Here is a 17,935-nt window from a genome sequence, read left to right on the forward strand (position 1 = left end):
AACTTTATGATTAGAAGGTGGTAATGTGTGTGTTTTTATAGTGATTTTTTCCGCTTGGTTTTGTGTTTCTGCTTTTATAGTTTTTAAACTTGCTTCATTTTTTTTCTTTTATTGATTTTATTTTTCTACTTTTATTCATTTTAAACTTTACATGTTTTCTTGTTAATTTATAAAGGATAAAGTGCTTTGAATTCCTCTGCGTATGAGTTGTTTGATACAAATAAATTTGCATTGCCTTGCTTAGAGAACATGGAGCTACCAAACCCATCAGGCCCAGATCCAGATAGTCCAGACCCTCATGTCTGGACTCTCATATCTGGACTGTCTGGATCTACCTTCAGGAGGACTAGACTATCTGGTTTTACCACCAGAGCACCTGGATCCATAGCCAGAAGGTTTGATCTAACTATCAGAGATACGGACTTTCCACCAGAGGCTCTAGACTTGCCTTACAATAAAACATCTGGACCAAACCCCAGAGGTTCTGGACTGCCTGGATCTACCACCAGGAGGTCTGAACCATCAGGACTTCCCACCACAGAGTCAGGACCATCTGGCCCTGCCTACCAGGGAAAGTTCTGGACCTTTGAACGTACCACCAGAGGCTTGCGGATGCCCAGCTGGACGGTGCCAGGCGGGGCGGACTTCAGGACGTCCACCGCCTCGGCCAGGCTGAGCAGGTCCAGCTGGGTCTGGTTCACCGAAACCAGCTGGTCTCCAGGAAGAAGACCTCCATGCTGCTCCGCAGAACCACCAGGAACCAGAGAACGGATAACCATCACACAGCGACCGGGATCCACCGGGTCCTGAGAGAGAGAGAGAGAGAGAGAGAGAGAGAGAGAGAGAGAGAGAGAGAGAGAGAGAGAGAGAGAGAGAGAACAAACCATCCACAATAAATTCATGTGTAACATTCATTATATCCTGCACTGCCAATATTTCAATTTATTCATATTTTCCTTATCTTAATTAATTAAATTCTTTATTTACTGTTCTCAACTGTTTCAAGTGTGTGTTTCAAATGGTTTCAGTTCAATTAGTACAATTCCATTCATTATGCATATCTTGTTTTCTGTGTGATACCTACTCTGTAGTTGTAAAAAAAAAAAAAATGTTACAAGATCAGTAAAGCTCTAACAAATTTAATTAACACAAAATGAAAGAACTTTTTTAGACAAATCAGAAGAATTCCTTACTTTGTATTTAGTTTAGTTTAGTATTTAGTCAGTTTTACTCTATATACTGGATTATTTTCTTCCTCTGTTTTATCAAAATGTCAGCATCAATAAAACTTAAAACAGTGAAACATGAGAGAGGCAGAATGACAGGCAGGGGGAGACAGAGACCAACAGACAGCACACACACACACACACACACACACACACACACACACACACACACACACACACACAGACAGACAGTTACCCTCTCAGGCCGTTTGTTGCTCTTATCCAAAAAGACTTCCGGGGAGCTCAACAACAGACTAAACTTCAATTCCTAGACCACCAAATTCATAAGCAACTAACAGTCGAGAGGTCTGAGGTCAGAGGTCAAAGGTCGGAGCAGCCTGACAGCAGGAGAGATGGGAGAGACAGACGGCCTGAGGAGGGAGCAGGATGGGATTTTTTTTTTTTTTCCGATATTATACTGAATGAACGGGAGGAGAAGGAGGAGGAAACGGCAGAGAAGCTGCTTGTGGAAAATGTGTTTAATATCCTGTAACGTCGGTATGAAGAGTGAGACGTTGACATGAGCAGGAACACGGGATCTTTAAGCACGCTGATCTCATGGATCTTCCACTAATAATACATTTATTTAGCTGTTTTGTACGCTGTTGCAAATCATCACCGACTGAAAAAAACGCTGGTTTTTAGTGTAAATTTTTTTCTCAGAATGTTTGGAAAGAGAAACAGCAAAAAAAAAAAAAAAAAAAAAAGTAATAATAATTATAATATTTATGCATGTTGCACTTTTCAAAGCCAAGTTACAAACAGCTCCACAATTAAGAGTAAGAGGGAGAAACTGTGCATAGATCAAATGAAACAGACGGGTAATGAGACAGTGCAGTGATAAAGTGAAATGAAATAAAATGAAATACTTCCAGCCACAAGGATACAACAAAATGAATAAACTGCAATAAAACAAAATAAAATAAAATAAAATAAAATAGTTCTAGCCACACGGATACAACAAATGGAATAAACTGAAAAATAACCAAATATAATAAAATGTCTGAAAAGGAAATGACCAAAAAATTACCAAAAATGTAATGAAAGCAGAAAACAGTCAAATGGTTTAAAAAAAAAAAAAAAAAAGTTTCAAGACATTTATACCAATATGAATAGTGCACCTACATCACACACATATACACACACACACACACACACACACACACACACACACTACTATTATTAAATACAAATCACTACACTGATTTTAAGGGAGTAAAAAAAAAAGGTTTTCATGAGAAGAAAGTGGAAATGAGAGGTTGTGAACATTTTTGGGGGTGTAATGTGAGAACAAGTGAACGTCGTGAGAGGAAATTCGAGCCGCCGAGGTGAAAAGGCGAGCTCGACTCGGCCGCGGCCTTCAGACACAGCAGCAGCCCGAGCGTCTGCGGACCTTTCTGCGTCTCAAACAGCGGCTTACCAGCAGCCGAAGCACGAGGACAGCCTGCATCAGCGCGGCACTGCCAGAATCCAAAAGCCTCCGGTAGTCAGTGCAGATGTACATTTTGTGTTTTCCCCTGTGTGGAAGCCTGGGCATCGCCTGTGCTGGAGCTCGGGCTGCCGTGCCAAGTTTCAGGCTGGCAGAACAAAGCCGGGCTGTATTTTTAGAGCGAGCAGCATGGCTACAGGTGGAGAGGAGTCAGAACTCGAGTCCTCCACTCCTACAAGATCCTCTGCAAAAAAGGTTCCCGCTGTCAAAAAGTGGAAACGGCAAGAAAACGCAGCAAGAAAGTGTGAGCGAAATATTTAAAAATGTGTTTTGTCAAAAGTGGTGAAAAGGTTTTCTGTGTTTTTAAGGCTTCTCGCACAGCTCCACCGGCAGCGAGCACTGAGGTTTGTTTCTGTAGGTTGAAGGGTCGCCGCGAAAAGCTTCACAGCCTTCGTGACCTTTTTAATGTCAGAGTGAAACTTTAGACGATTTTGCAACTAAAATAAACGTGAATATGGAAAGCACTGCAGATGAGGAGCCCGACTGGCCTGATTTCACTCCAAGAAACTAAAACTAAAAAGTTAAGATTTTAAAATGCTTCCTTGTGGCGTGAAGTCAAGACCTTGAATTTTAGACGTCTTGGCTTGTTGCAGACCTGCTGACTCCCTCAGTTGTGGTGTGTGAGTTCAGTAGAAAACATCCTGTCACTGAAAACCCCACAGCTTCATTCACACTTGGGGAACAAAATATAACCTGACTGAAACAAACACCAACAACTTTACAGCTGTCCCAAAAAATACATATATATATATAAAAATAAAAAAATAAAATTTTTTTTTTCTATATGAGTCTATATAAAACCAGGGAAACTCAAAAAAACAAACATTCAAATAAATAAAAAAATAATAATAATTTTACAAAAAAAAAGATAAAGAATTGGGCCATGCCTATCAACTTCTTTTTTTTTTTTTTTTTTTAATTTCACGACCATTTATAACCGAGGACTAATTTTCCCTTTCCAGGTTGTTTAATTTGGTTCAACATCAGAGGAGGGCAAAAGGCTGAAAACTGTCCTCTATTTCACAAGAAAATACATTTCAAAAAATAACAGACATGATGATGAATACGAACAGGTGCAATGGAAAATATATTTTTAGGTCTGTCTCCTTTTTTAAATTAACACCATGAGTAGAATATGACCGGCAAATTAAGAATAATAATTGAATAATTAAGGCTTACTAACATTTTTTCAATGGAACAGCATGCCTTGGGTGCTTTTTTAAGTTTGCCATTCATACCATATTTTTATCACATTTTTTTTTTCATTTTTTGCATTTATTTATTTGCATTGTTATTATTATTATTTTTTTTTTTGTTATGCCACGAATCAACTTCTGACCCTCCAAAATTATCACACGACCTCACCGGGACGACCAGACCCTCAGGTTGATCCTCTGATTGAAGGTGTGGAATGACTTGATGTATCTTAATGGAATAAGACGATTAAAAGATATGAATGTATTTGATGCATATTATATTTTCTAAAATAAATAAATTAAAAAAGATAATGTTCCAAGCACCAGGTCAGGACGATACTTTATTCTGCTGATAATGTAAATAATAAAAACGGATATCTGTCAACATAATGATACGATGCAGTGTGACTGATCAGATGATTAATCAGTGATTATAGGATTTAAAAACATGACACCAGACGTTAACCTGAAGTGACTATGTTGACAATAAAACACTTTTCGATCAGATTCCACACAACTGTGCATAAACGCAGCTTACGATTCTTCTTAAAAGACACAGGTGTTCATGTGATCCCTTGTCATATTTATTTTATGTGTTTTTATGGATTGTTTTCATATGTATTATTGTTATGTACTGTCTTTTTCACATGTTCTGTTGTTTATTTTAACTTTTGCACTTTTATACGTGCCTAAAATAACTGATAATTTGAATTTAATATTCCCTGTATGATGCTGTTGTGAAGCAGTTTGTGATCCATGTGTCTGAGAAAAGCACTATATAAATATATTCCACTTATTTTACTTTACTTATTTATTTTCCTGATCTGATTATAATAACTCTGGGTCACAGTGGGGAGTTTTGATGCCGGGTGATGGTCTGAATTCTGTTTTGGAGGCTTTTTTTCCCTTTTTTCTTTTTGCGCATTTGTATTTTTGTGTTTTTATATTTGTGTCGTTTGTCTTGTAACTTTGCATGGGCATGTGTGAAGGTTTTTGGTGAAAAAAGCTTCACGTGCAGCGGCTACTGGAGGACTCAGACCAAAAAACACCAGAACTTGGAGCTCAAAAAGTCCCATCAGTCGATTTCGGCAGTCGCCATCCACTTTACCTCATTTGAACTTTAACAGGAGACAAACAGGCAGACAGACAGACAAACAGACGATCTCAGCACTTCTCTTATTGACTTTTGCCATCTTTCACTCAACTCTGACAGGCTGAGAGCCACTAACAGGAAACACTTTGGCAACAGCACTGCACAGACATGTCCTTGGACGAGCGAGGGAGAGAGAGACAGAGAGAGAGAGAGAGAGAGAGAGAGAGAGAGAGAGAGAGGCAGAGGCTGCTGGCTGAATGAGAGAGAGGCTGTTCAGATCAGAAGACATTTTGGATCTGGGCACAAAGAGCCAATCTGAGGAGAGATGGCCACTCCACTGACTTCCTGTTTTACCAACCTACAGAACTGAAGCAGCTGCCTTCACAGCGACGACGACAGAATATATAATAATATAATACAGTCTATTAATAATCTGTAAGAAATAATCCCAGATGAGGTCATCTTCTATCAGGAAAGGAAAAAAAAAACTCATGAGGGGAAGCTCATTAACATACATAAATGCAACGATCATCTTGCAAAAACTCATGCAAAAACCCATGTGAATTCAAATCGCATGCCTTTTGGACATGTTCTAATACAGACATTTTTTTACTTCTGATATTTTATTTATGTTTTAATTTGTATTTAATTTTTTTCTTTCTTAAATCTAATAACCACAGAAAAATAACCAAGAGAGGTAACTTCACATGTGTGAAGAGTTGAAATGTGATCATTACAATTCTTTACGTTTTCGTGTTCCTCACACTTTTCACACGCCAAGCCGGCGACCAACGTGTGTGCAAAAAGCCCTTTATGCTTTAAAAACAACAACAACAACAACAATAATAATAATAATAATAATAATAATAATAATAATAAATCACATGGGACCGTTTCAGATCCACCATAGAAAACATCCCATCCACACACACACACACACAAACACACACACACATAACGCGGATCAGTATTTTGTATCTCATGACAAAAGCAAAACCCCCCCAAAAACTGAAACCCCCTCAGATCCTCCATGTTTTTTTTGGTTTTTTTTATTCTGACAGAAGAACAAAACAAATCAGGAAGGAGGAAACATGCAGGGGGGCGGGGCTTCAGGGAGAAAATATAATTATTAAAAAAAAAGTAATTTCACTTCACTAGTGGAATGGAAAGAAAGAAGAGAGAGACGGGATGGTGTGTGTGTGTGTGTGTGTGTGTTTCTTTTTTCCTTTTTTGGGGGGAGGGGGGATCCAGCTGGTCTCTGAACACACAGGCTGCATTGTCCAGGTCTGGGGCTTCAGCCAAAATCAGCCAACCAAAACACACACACACACACACACACACACACACACACACACACACACACACACACACATAACTGGTGATGTCAGCATGCTGCATCTACAATGAACTTCACTCATTTACTTGGCAAGAAAAAGGAAAGAGAGGAGAGAACTAGATGATCTCTGATTGGTCAGAGCGGACAGGACAGATTCAGATTCGGTGTGTTACTGGTTTGTTTTTGTTTTTGTTTTTGTTTTGTTTTGTTTTTTATTTTATTTTCTTTTCCTGAGAATCAAATCATTTGTCTGAATTCACTTTAATGATTTGTTTATGAATCGTTTGTTACAGAACTTGATTCGGATGTAAACAGAACATCACAGCGTTCTGTGTGTGTGTGTGTGTGTGTGTGTGTGTGTGTGTGTGTGTGTGTGTGTGTGTGTTTATCTCCATATCTGCTGTTGCTAAAAGTGCAAACTATCACTCAACACGATCTATAAGTTTAATCACGGTTCTGAATCCAGGCAGTAACTATTAAATTCTCCCTCCAGTCATTTATTAATCTCTGTTCTTCAGTATTACATATTTAGAGGTATTTTCCAGAAAAAAACTTCCCTCTGTGCCTTAAATGTAACTCTAAATCTTGCCCTCATTAAAAATACACAGATCTATGACTATAAAAATAGGCCCCGCCCACCTCCCTGCCTGTTGGCTCGTGACCAGCGCTCTGTTCACACAACCAGGAAGTCCTGTCCTGTGGCTGTGGTGACACTCATGCCATATTTGATCATCTAACCATGGAAAAAAAAAAAAAAAAAAATCAGTGAATCTTTTAGTTCCACTGATGTTCACAATCTCATCGCAACATTACACCTGGCTTTCTTCATTCTGTTTTAATAATCCTGTGACGGCGAATCAGAATCAGAAATTGCTCACTGATCTGTGAGGGGAAATCAGGTCAGCTGCCGCGTCTCAAATTCTCAGGAGAAGAATTTAATTATAAGCCTAAGTGCAATTATAAGAAGCAAAAAATATAAAAAATATGTGCATTAGAAATTTAGTGGCACAAAAAAGTATGTGCATCATGTGTAAATATGTGCATAAATCAGATTCACCTGTGAGCGGCTCCACAGAGGCTAAATTAGTGCAGAAGAAGTTGAACTCTCCATCAAAACAGGTGAAAATCAGACGGAGTCATCCTCATCCCTCTTTATTCCTGCAGTCTCTCACAAAAAGCCACAGATTACAGGCTCTTTACCCGGAGCTCCAGTCCTCCTCCTCCAGCAGTGAACTCTTCCTGCGGCTGCTAACCAGGCCTGACGTTTTCTGAGAGTCCTCCTCTGAGCTCGGAGCGAAGCTGAGGTTCAATTATCCGCCTTAACTTCAGCTCCCAGACAGAAACTCTGCTCCTCCGGCCCCGCTCATCCATCTCCATCTGCAGCTGTCCGTCTCCATCCATCTATCATCCATCTATCTGTCCATAGAGACATCCATCCATCCATCTCCACTCCTCCTCCACTGCTCCTCCACTTCTCCGTCACCGTTGAGGAGCTTCCTGCCGGCCGAGGAGACGGGACGTCCCGACGTTCGGGCTCAAAGTCCAATCAGCGTCCTCAAACCGCACGGACGCTTCCTGATCAGTTCACTACTTAAAATGATCATCTCCTGTTAGAATTTTCTAGGTTATTTATCTAGTGGTGCTTTTAAAATTCAATACTTCATTGCCGTATTCAGGAACATTAAGAACTCTGTGCCAAAGATTCACGACGACACGAGAGGAAACGTCACACCGCCGCAGATTCACCCCGCAAACTCTCTAAAACGGTTTCATCTCATCGTGATCTTTGGTCTGAATGATACGGCGGCATATCAGGGCCGTTGTAGGGAGGAAAAAATTATTATAAAGTCACAAATTTATGAAAAGTAGTTTTTCATCTCTGGGATTTAGTAAGAGGGAAATCCTGGTGATTTGAGTCCAGAATCACAATCTCCTCCTCAGCATCTGGACTTTGGAGAGACATTGCCGTGACTTGAGCCGATTCAGAGGAAAATAATATGGGCCATAATTTCCATTGAAAGTGGAAATAATTTCCAATGAAATTACGGCCCATTCCAACTCTCTAAAATTGGACTATTACAATTAACACATTACTCCAGTCTGCACGATTACAGCAGAAATCAAAATCACAATTACTTTGGTCACTACTGAGATCACAATTATTCAACACGATGATGATGATTTTGGGAGCTAACGCTTTCATTGTAACCGCGTTAGCTCGGCCTTGTGATGGACAAACAAATAAAATTAAATTAAATAAATAAAAAATAAACATATAAATAAATCTTCACAACAACATGGGGCTCATGTTGAAACCTAAGGTAGAGGTGTGGCGTTAACTTGTTAAGACATTTTCATGTTTTTTGTCACAGAATCAGGGTCATAACCTCCCGTAACAAATTACTGACCAATCACAGCACAGGGGGGCGTGTCTTGCCCAGAACACCAGCAGGATCCATAAGTACAGACATGCTGTTGGAATATAATTTATGGCTTAATGATACTCTTCTGGATTTTTAACTTATATATCAGTTGAAATTCTGTTGGATATCTATAGCGGGACTGTATCCAAGTTAATTTATTTTATTTAAAGTAACCTCTATAAAATGCACTGTAAAAATAATAATAAAAAATGGCTAGTATTTAGAAAATGGCTAATATTTTTTGAGGTTCCTAGAAAAAAAAAATGGTGGCGGGGTTCAAATTAACGCCACCACCACTTCAACTGTGGTGTTACTGTCATCATATGCACTCCATATTATTCCACTGCAAACTATTCCACAGCAGATCCAGAGAACGCCCACTGAAGTCTAAATCTGAGCACAGACAGTGATCCTCCAGCCATTCACTCACACAGCTTCTATATTAATTTGACCTGCAGAGAATCTTTAACACTATAAACACATTATTTTAAAGAAACTATTTCATGAGTGCACTTCTACAAAAACCGACAACTAAATACACTAATGTACAACACAAACACAAATTTGAGCACACATGCACTCAAATAAGTGTGCAAATACACACACACACACACTCACCTATCCACACACAAGTAGTAGATGCACACACATAAATGTGATGCGCAAACAGACAAAAGAGTAGGCATATACGCACACAAACATATGTACACACAAGGACCACAAATAAATGTGTAAACACACACACACACACACACACACACACACACACACAAAGCCTTGGGTGCTTTCAGGACGAATCATATTCTCACTGATGATGTGTAAATGAACTGTAAGTGTTCATCTCATTTCCAGTGATGTGGTACCAACACACTCTCCTAAAAAACACTAACTAATGATGTGCAACACACACACACACACACACACACACAAACACACAGACACACACAGACATGCACACCCCCTGGGCAGATCTGAGACCTGCTGTAAGAGCAGGCTGACACGGATCTGAACCAACAGGGAGTTAGCCTGGACCTCCCTGCTCCTGAGGAGGAGGAGGAGGACGACAAAGAAGAAGAGGAGGAGGAGGAGGAGGAGGAGGAGGAGGGGGGAGGAAGAAGAGAATGGGGAGAAGGAGAGGGAGGAGGAGGCGGGGGTCCAGGAGGTGAAGCTCTGCCTAAAGACACAGCGCGAGCAGAGGAAACAGGGTGGAGGAGAACGTACAGCGGAGCACAGCTTCCTAAATTTACTCTCTCAGAGACGTGGAGCCGCCCGGCGCCTCGGCCTCGCCGCCACACAGCCACACCTGCACAATCTGTAGCGTGAAAAAGTAAAGTGCTGACTGTACTTCATTTAGATGAGATGAAACTTTAATGTGTCCCGTGGGGGAAAGCGGGTCGCTGCAACAGCAAACACCGGGAGACGGCGGGGAGACGGCGAGCAGGCAGGCAGGCAGGCAGACAGGCAGGCAGGCAGACAGGCAGGCAGGCAGGCAGGCAGACAGACAGGCAGACAGGCAGGCAGGCAGACAGGCAGACAGGCAGGCAGACAGGCAGACAGGCAGGCAGGCAGACAGGCAGACAGGCAGGCAGGCAGGCAGGAAGGCAGACAGGCAGGCAGGCAGGCAGGCAGGCAGGCAGGCAGGCAGACAGGCAGACAGACAGGCAGACACACAGGCAGGCAGGCAGGCAGACAGGCAGGCAGGCAGGCAGGCAGGCAGGCAGGCAGACAGGCAGGCAGGCAGGCAGGCAGGCAGGCAGACAGGCAGCACGGGGGATTTAAATCTGAGACAATCGCTCCCGTTTTGCTGCTGTCAGACGGCGATCAGACAGCCGGTGTTTTACTGCCGCTCAAACACCACATGCACACTTTAATGACACGAGTAGTACTCGAATAGTACTGGTATTAGTAGAGGCAGCACTTTGCCTTTATATTCCCTACAGTATGTACTTTCTACTTTCTTTATTTTTCCATTTTATTTATTGCATGTTTTTCTTAATTTTTCTTTTTCTCTTTGCTTTTTTATGTCCTGTGTAAAACACCTTGAATTGCCGTTGTGTGTGAAATGTGCTATACAAATAAACCTGCCTTTGCCTTTAGTAGTAGAAGTAGTCATGGAAGCAGTAATAATAGTAGTAGGACAAGTAGCAGTAGTAGAACAAGTAGTAGTAGTAGTAGTAGTAGTAGTAGTAACAGCAGCACTAGTAGTAGTAGCAGTAGTAGTAGTTGCAGCAGTAGTAGCAGCAGTACTAGTAGGACTAGCAGTAGCAGTTGTAGTAGTAGCAGCAGTAGAAGTAGCAGCAGTAGTTGTGGTAGTTGTAATCGCAGCAGTAGCAGTAGCAGTAGCAGTAGTAGTACTGGTACTAACAGTAGTAGTACTGGTAGTAGTACTAGGCAGGGCAACTTTATTTATATAGCACATTTCATACACAGAGGTAATTGAACATGCTTTACAGATTTAAAAATATATATATTAGAATTAAATATTCAGAGAAAAGTCCAAGAGTACAGTTTGGCTGTGGAGTTTTGGCTGAACATGACGGTGTAACATCATCTGGGAGGATATTCTGCTGCATGACAACACACACACACACACACACACACACCACCGCCTCACCACGCTTCGCTCTGACTCCTGGGACAGCCAGTGGCAGTAGCAGTAGTAGTAGTAGTAGTAATAGTAGTAGTAGTAGTAACAGTAGTAGTAATAGTAAGAGTAGAGGCATGAGTAGTTTTAGCAGTAGCTACAGTAGTAGCAGTTGCAGTAACAGTAGCAGTAGTGGCAGTAATAATAGCTGTGTAAATTATTTAAATATAAAATCCCTCATCTTCTTCCTCCGCTGAGCCACAGAAGTGTGAGCCAAGCCGAGCTGGCCTCGCTGTGGGCTGCTGGAGCTGCCAACAGCACCACCGGCCTACCGCTGTGTGTGTGTGTGTGTGTGTGTGTGCCCATGCCAGGCACAGTACACATCTCAATGCAATACACACACACACACACACACAGTCTCTAGAGTCTAGATTTAGGATTGTATTACAGTATTATGATATTAGGATTTAGGAACAGTGATACAGGAGGTGGAAACTCATGTGGCCTGAGAGAGAGAGAGAGAGAGAGAGAGAGAGAGGCAGGCAGACAGACAGGCAGGCAGACAGACAGGCAGGCAGACAGGTGGGGTTACCTGGTAGTCGAGGATGCTGAAGCCGAGGCCTTTGTCTTTCTCCTTCTGCAGCTCCAACATCAGAACGTCTGGAGACCACAGAGCCAGCTCCCCTTCCTCCTCCTCCTCCTCCTCCTCCTCCTCTTCTTCCTCGTCTTCCCGTCTGTGCTGTGGCGTCTCCGTTGCTGTCGCCTCCTCCTGCATCTCCTCCTCTGAGGCCTCCAGCTCCTGCACACAGATACCAGGTCAGATGATCAGCAGGCCGGGTCAGAAACCACCTCTGACTCTGACTCATGTCCTTTCCACACTTCCCATTCACTGTCTAAGTGAGCAGCCGTGCAATGCATTCTGGGAGCGTTGCGTTTCGAGAAATGGGGCGTCACGTTGGCGTCTCCTCATTTGCATAAAGTTCGGCTACTTTATGCAAATGATGTTGCGTCCTTTGCAACTCGCCGCCTCTGCAAACGCCCAAGAAATTTTTAAACGAACCACTGTCGATCTAAAATGATACCACAGTGTATTAGGGCCATTTGTAGGGGGAAAAAATTACGGAAATGGGGGGAAAAACTCAGAATTTCCTTCATTAAAGTTGTAAATTTATGAGAAAGACATCACAAATTTATGAGAAAAAAATAATCTAGGTTTTTTTTTTTTTTTTTTGGTTAAGGAAGCACATGTGTTGACTTTGCGAGGTTGGATCAGCCTCACACTGCAGACGCTGCTGCTGGCCACCTCAGCAGATTCTACTCTGACATGGGATTCAGGAACAAGGAGATCCTGCTGATCTGAGCCCAGAATCAGCAGATTGTTTTCTTCTGAATCGGCCCAAGTCACAGCAACGTCTCTTCAGAGTCCAGATGCTGAGGAGGAGGTTGGGGTTCTGGACTCAGACCAGCAGGATTTCCTTCAGACTGGATCCCACAGGAGGAGGACAAACTAGTTTTCACCGTTTTTTTTCCCCATACATTTGTGACTTTATAATCTCAGAATTTTCAAGTTGTTTTCTCATAAATTTACAACTTTAATCTGTTTTCAGAAAATCAAAGAAAGTTTCCAAACGAGCCACCATGTTGGTCCAGTTTGAAATCCAAGGAGAGGCCCGTTAGAGAGGCGTTCGTCCAATGTGGTGCAGCTGGGAAGTTTTTGCGTGGTTGCTGGAGAGAGCAGCTGTCAATCATCAGGACAGGCCACGCCCATCCAAATCTGGGAGGCAGCGTGACACCGAGTGTAAAATACACACACCCTGTGGACACGAACAGGAGCTTTTTTTAATCTTTTGTTCCGGCTCTGACTGTGTGTTTATTTGGAGACTCTCCTCCTCGCCACCTGTGGACGCCTCGCTCCGTGCTGAGAGACGGCGTGAGCTGCTGGGGCGGGGCGTGGCCGGGCGTGCGGCGTGGCCGGGCGTGCAGCATGGCCTCCGCCTCTCCAGTCCGAGCTGAGACTCTGCAGCTTAATGAACTCTGAGCGCTGATCTGACACAGAGAACATCCTGATGGACAGACAGAGATCCTGCAGGCTGGTCCCACATTAAAGCTGTCAGAAATAATTTCAGTGTCCACATTTCAGTCAGACATCCCAAAAAAAAAAAATGCACTGAATTGAAGCTCCAGCCAAAAAAAAAAAAAACTTAAACTTACCACTTACTCTTCTAACAGAGCTCTTGTTTCCTGTCAGCACATATGCTCAGTGGTACCAAGGCAAGAAAAAAAAAAAGAGTGGAGGAACTGGAGGCTTTAACGAAGTGTACAGTATGACCAATTAACTAACGAGGTGAAAGAGTCATTGACAGCAGTGGTTCTCATACTTAAAAAAAAACAAAAAAAAAACAGCCAAGTTCCCGCTGAACAGCACAAAAAAAAATTGGTAGGGAAAAAAAGCCGATGTAAAGAGGGTCAGTCCAGCTCCATCACTGTGAACCAACAACCTGATGCTGAGCAGATTCTCTTGTTTGTGTTTCTGCTTCTTCTTCTCTTCTTCCTCCTTGTTTCCAGCTTCAACCACTGATCCACTTTCTGGATTTGTTTGGTCTCGTCTTCCCGCTCAGAGAGAACAAACGTCCTCGCTCCACGACCACGGCAGCAGATTGAAACCACAAACACACACATCGGACACCTTCAGGAACCCAGAGGGAGAACTGAAGAGAACATGTGCTTTATCAAACTGACATGTACATTTTTTATTATTTTTTATTATATATTTTATTATATATTTTTATTTTATTATATATTTTGTTGTATATTTTTTTTTATTTTATTATATATTTTATTCTATATTTTGTATTTTATTATATATTTTATTATATATTTTATTTTATTATTATTTATTATTATGATTATTTTAAGATATTTGCATAACTGATATTATTACTGATGATATTTTTTTTATTAACGTTTTCAATAAAATCTCACGTAGCCGCTGCAGTACTCCAACGTACCACTAGGGGGGCCGTGTACCCCCCATTTAGGAAGCAGTGGCTTACAGTGTGGTCACACAGTGAGACGGGTTACCTGTCTGTCCTCCTGCTGCTCTCTGATGCCGCTCGGCCCCGTCTGTTTGCACAGCAGAGACGACAGCTTCAGCTCAATCTGACACACACACACACACACACACACACACACACAGACAGAAAAACATGATTTCAGTGTGCTAAAATGTAAAGCTTGCATGCTCTCCTCCCAGAGCGAGCAGTGGGGTTTCAGAGCTGCCACATCACTCCTCCTCCCTTTCCTCCATTCATTCCACTACGATATGAACATGAACTTTCAGAGCCTTCACACTTTCTTCATTCCAGTTTTCCATCAGCCCAATAAAGTCCTCCACAGGAGTTTTCCTAAAAGCAGCAGCACTGTTGGCTTTTCAGGACTTTTTCACACTGAAACGCTCCCTCCTCCTCCTCCTCCGCCAGGGAAAATAGTCCCTAAGCGGGGAAACGTTTTGCTTTCCACAGCCAATCATCAGCTGTGTGGTTTCTGAATGTTGAGGACTTTGTTTGCTGCACAAGCAGAACATTATAAGGCGGCTGCTTCAACCACAAACTGACATTTTGACTCTGAGCTGTGAAATCTGTAGGATCTGATGAATGTTTTGTAAAATGTGGAGGAGCTGGAGTTAAAGGGCTAAACATTCAAAACCACTGGGATGGTCCTATATTGTAAAAAGCTGGCTGTGTGTGTGTGTGTGTGTGTGTGTGTGTGTGTGTGTGTTCCCTGGTCCCCTCACCTCGTCCACGGTGCGTTCAGGTCCAGGCTCTGGCTCAGGTTCTGGTTCTGGCTCTGGTTCGAGGTCAGAGGTCGGGTGTCGGCAGCAGATCAGGGTGAAAGGTGGAGGAACCTCCCTGAGGAACGACACCGCCTCCCGACGAGACTTCCCGTACAGCTGAACACCGTTCACCTGGACACACACACACACACACACACACACACACACACACACATAAAATAAAACATTGCTTTGGTTTAAAGGCAGAATGAATGGGATTTTCCACAGAAATGAACAACCAAATAAAATGACAAAGCTGCAAACTAAAGACATTTTCTCATTTTGAATTTGTTCTGTAAACACACAATACAGTTTCAGTTAGTTATCGTTTTTTGTCAAGGCTCATTTTCATTTTTATTTCAGTGAACAGTTTTTTCACATCTAGTTTTCGTTAATGATGATAACCTCGCTCTGCACCCGGCACAGGACGTGACAGACAGGTGGAGCCTGGCGGTGAAACCTGCAGCTCTCCGTCACAGAGTCGGACTTCAGATTCAGTGGAAAGACCTGCGACGCTGTGGACGCTCCCGATAAATCCCTCAGTTTTATAGTTACAGCTGCATTTTGGATGAAAATACAACATCTCAAGGCCTCACTGCTGCTGGTTTCTCATCCAAAACCTAACAGAGTTTATCTGGAGCGCTCACAGTGCTGCCGGCCTATCCACTGAACCTGAATCAGCACTTAAACAAAAAGATGTGTTGACTGCTTCATTTTTATTAAAAACAAAATAGCAGCACTACAATCACAATCCTTCACTCAGCTTCAGAAAACCTGAAGTTCTCGTTTTGTTTTCTCTCAAATCCACAAACTTTGTAAGATTTTCGAGGCCGGCAGGACGAGCGACTTCCAACAGCAGCTGGATTTACTTCTGCAGACACAGCAGTGTGTGTGTGTGTGTGTGTGTGTGTGTGTGTGTGTGTGTGGGCTGACATGCAGATGGCCTTGGTTACCCCAATAGCTCAACCCCCAATGACACACACACACACACACACACACACACACACACACACACACACTGAGCAAACTGGCTGTGTGACTGTGTGAGAGGCAGGAAGCAGAATAAATGTTTTAATGGTGAAATTTGTTTTTCCTGAATTATGTAAGAGAAGATGCTGTGTGTGTGTGTGTGTGTGTGAGTGTGTGTGTGTACCTCCAGCAGCTCGTCCTCTGGTCTCAGGACCCCGTGTTTGTGGGCGGGGCCTCCAGCAGCCACAGAGGAGATGTAGTGGTGACCGTCGAAGGAGTCCAACTCGACACCGAGACGCAGTGTGTGGACGGGCAGCAGCTGCACGCACATGCACACACACACACACACACACACACACACAGCATGTCAGCACGACGCAGCACACAGCAAGTATGAAGCAGGACTGTGACGAACATTTACATCCATCACAGGATTATTATCATTATTATTATTAGTAGTATTATTATTATTAAGTCAAGAGATGTTGTGGTTTGTGTTAAATGAATCCTTAGCAGAGCGACCCAGACCCTCCCTGTCCCCTGCCTCTCCTGTCTCTCTCTCTCTCTGTACCGTCACTATCAAATAAAGTAGAAATGCCCAAAAAAAACTTTTAAAAATTAATTAAGTATTATTAAACAATTGTGAAAGGCATACAAACGCAGCCTCAGGCCTTCTACAAGCATTTAAACACCAGAAATCTGACACTGACCCACTGATCTGACCTTTAAGTTGTATCATTAGAATAATTATCAATGTAGTTTTCATGTAACAAATAAAAAAAATAAAACAAATGCTTACTTTAAAGGTTTTTGTTGTTACAAGGTTTTTGTTTTGCTATTTTTCTGGTAAATTTCTTGCATTAGTTTGCTAGTTAGTGAGTTATTTAGTGATTCACCATTTGTCAGTGTTCAAGACACCAAAAGGATTTAACCCGTCGACACCAGAGCAAATTCACTGGATTTCTTTCTAAAACATAGAAAAAAAACAGAAAACAGTGGTCCCTCGTTTATCGCGGGAGTTACGTTCTAAAAATAACCCGCAATAGGCGAAATCCGCAAAGTAGTCAGCTTTATTTTTTACAATTATTCTAGATGTTTTAAGGCTGTAAAACCCCTCACTACACACTTTATACACTTTTCTCAGACAGGCATTAACATTTTCTCACTTTTCTCTCTTGTTTAAACTCTCAAAGTTCAAACCTTCGTAGAAAAATAAGTCCAGTATTATAGAATGAACGCATTCTGTACTGTACAGGAGACACGGCACGGAGGAGACTGATTGACAATGGTCTACAGTCCCTTAGCCAATCAGGACGCAGAACACAATGCGCTGTAAAAAAAAAAAAAAAAAAAAAAAAAAAAAATTGCACAAAAAAAAAAAATCTGCAAAACTGTGAGGCCACGAAAGGTGAACCGCGTTATAGCAAGAGACAACTGTATTTATATTTAAATGTCAGATCAGTGATGTTGGATCAAGTTGGGTTTCCTTGTGTTTAAATGTTTATGAAAGGACACTGGAGAGAAAATGAAGCGTCTGTTGATATCAGGGTCCCTGCAGGTCAGTTTCACTGCAAATGAACATGAAAAAGTTTGAAAACCGCTGATATCCAACACCTTATGGTAGGAAGTAAACAGTGGGTCAAACTTCTGCTTTTTATTGTGCTGCACTTCTGTTTGGCCACTTCCCTGCCAAGCAGCTTGACTCGTTTATTCGACGATGTGGAGCTCCTCCAAAAACTAACCTGCTGCTGTTGTTGTGTTGTTTCCATTAAAAATAAAGTGACACA

At 42.1% G+C, this 17,935-nt stretch overlaps 1 protein-coding gene across 3 annotated transcripts in view; it reads right to left on the minus strand.

Moving 5' to 3' along the window:
• LOC115357679 (inaD-like protein) overlaps positions 1-17,935 on the minus strand; it is an 83,502-nt gene that overhangs the window by 32,426 nt on the left and 33,141 nt on the right. For all 3 annotated transcript variants that reach the window (XM_030049289.1, XM_030049287.1, XM_030049288.1), the window contains 5 exons: positions 16,333-16,467; positions 15,141-15,311; positions 14,429-14,506; positions 11,940-12,146; positions 597-806 (listed from right to left, as the gene is read on the minus strand). In XM_030049289.1, the coding sequence (XP_029905149.1) occupies positions 597-806; positions 11,940-12,146; positions 14,429-14,506; positions 15,141-15,311; positions 16,333-16,467 (801 nt within the window). The remainder of the gene's footprint in view (positions 1-596; positions 807-11,939; positions 12,147-14,428; positions 14,507-15,140; positions 15,312-16,332; positions 16,468-17,935) is intronic.

Source organism: Myripristis murdjan, chromosome 4, assembly GCF_902150065.1.
Source record: "Myripristis murdjan chromosome 4, fMyrMur1.1, whole genome shotgun sequence".
Lineage (NCBI taxonomy): Eukaryota > Metazoa > Chordata > Actinopteri > Holocentriformes > Holocentridae > Myripristis > Myripristis murdjan.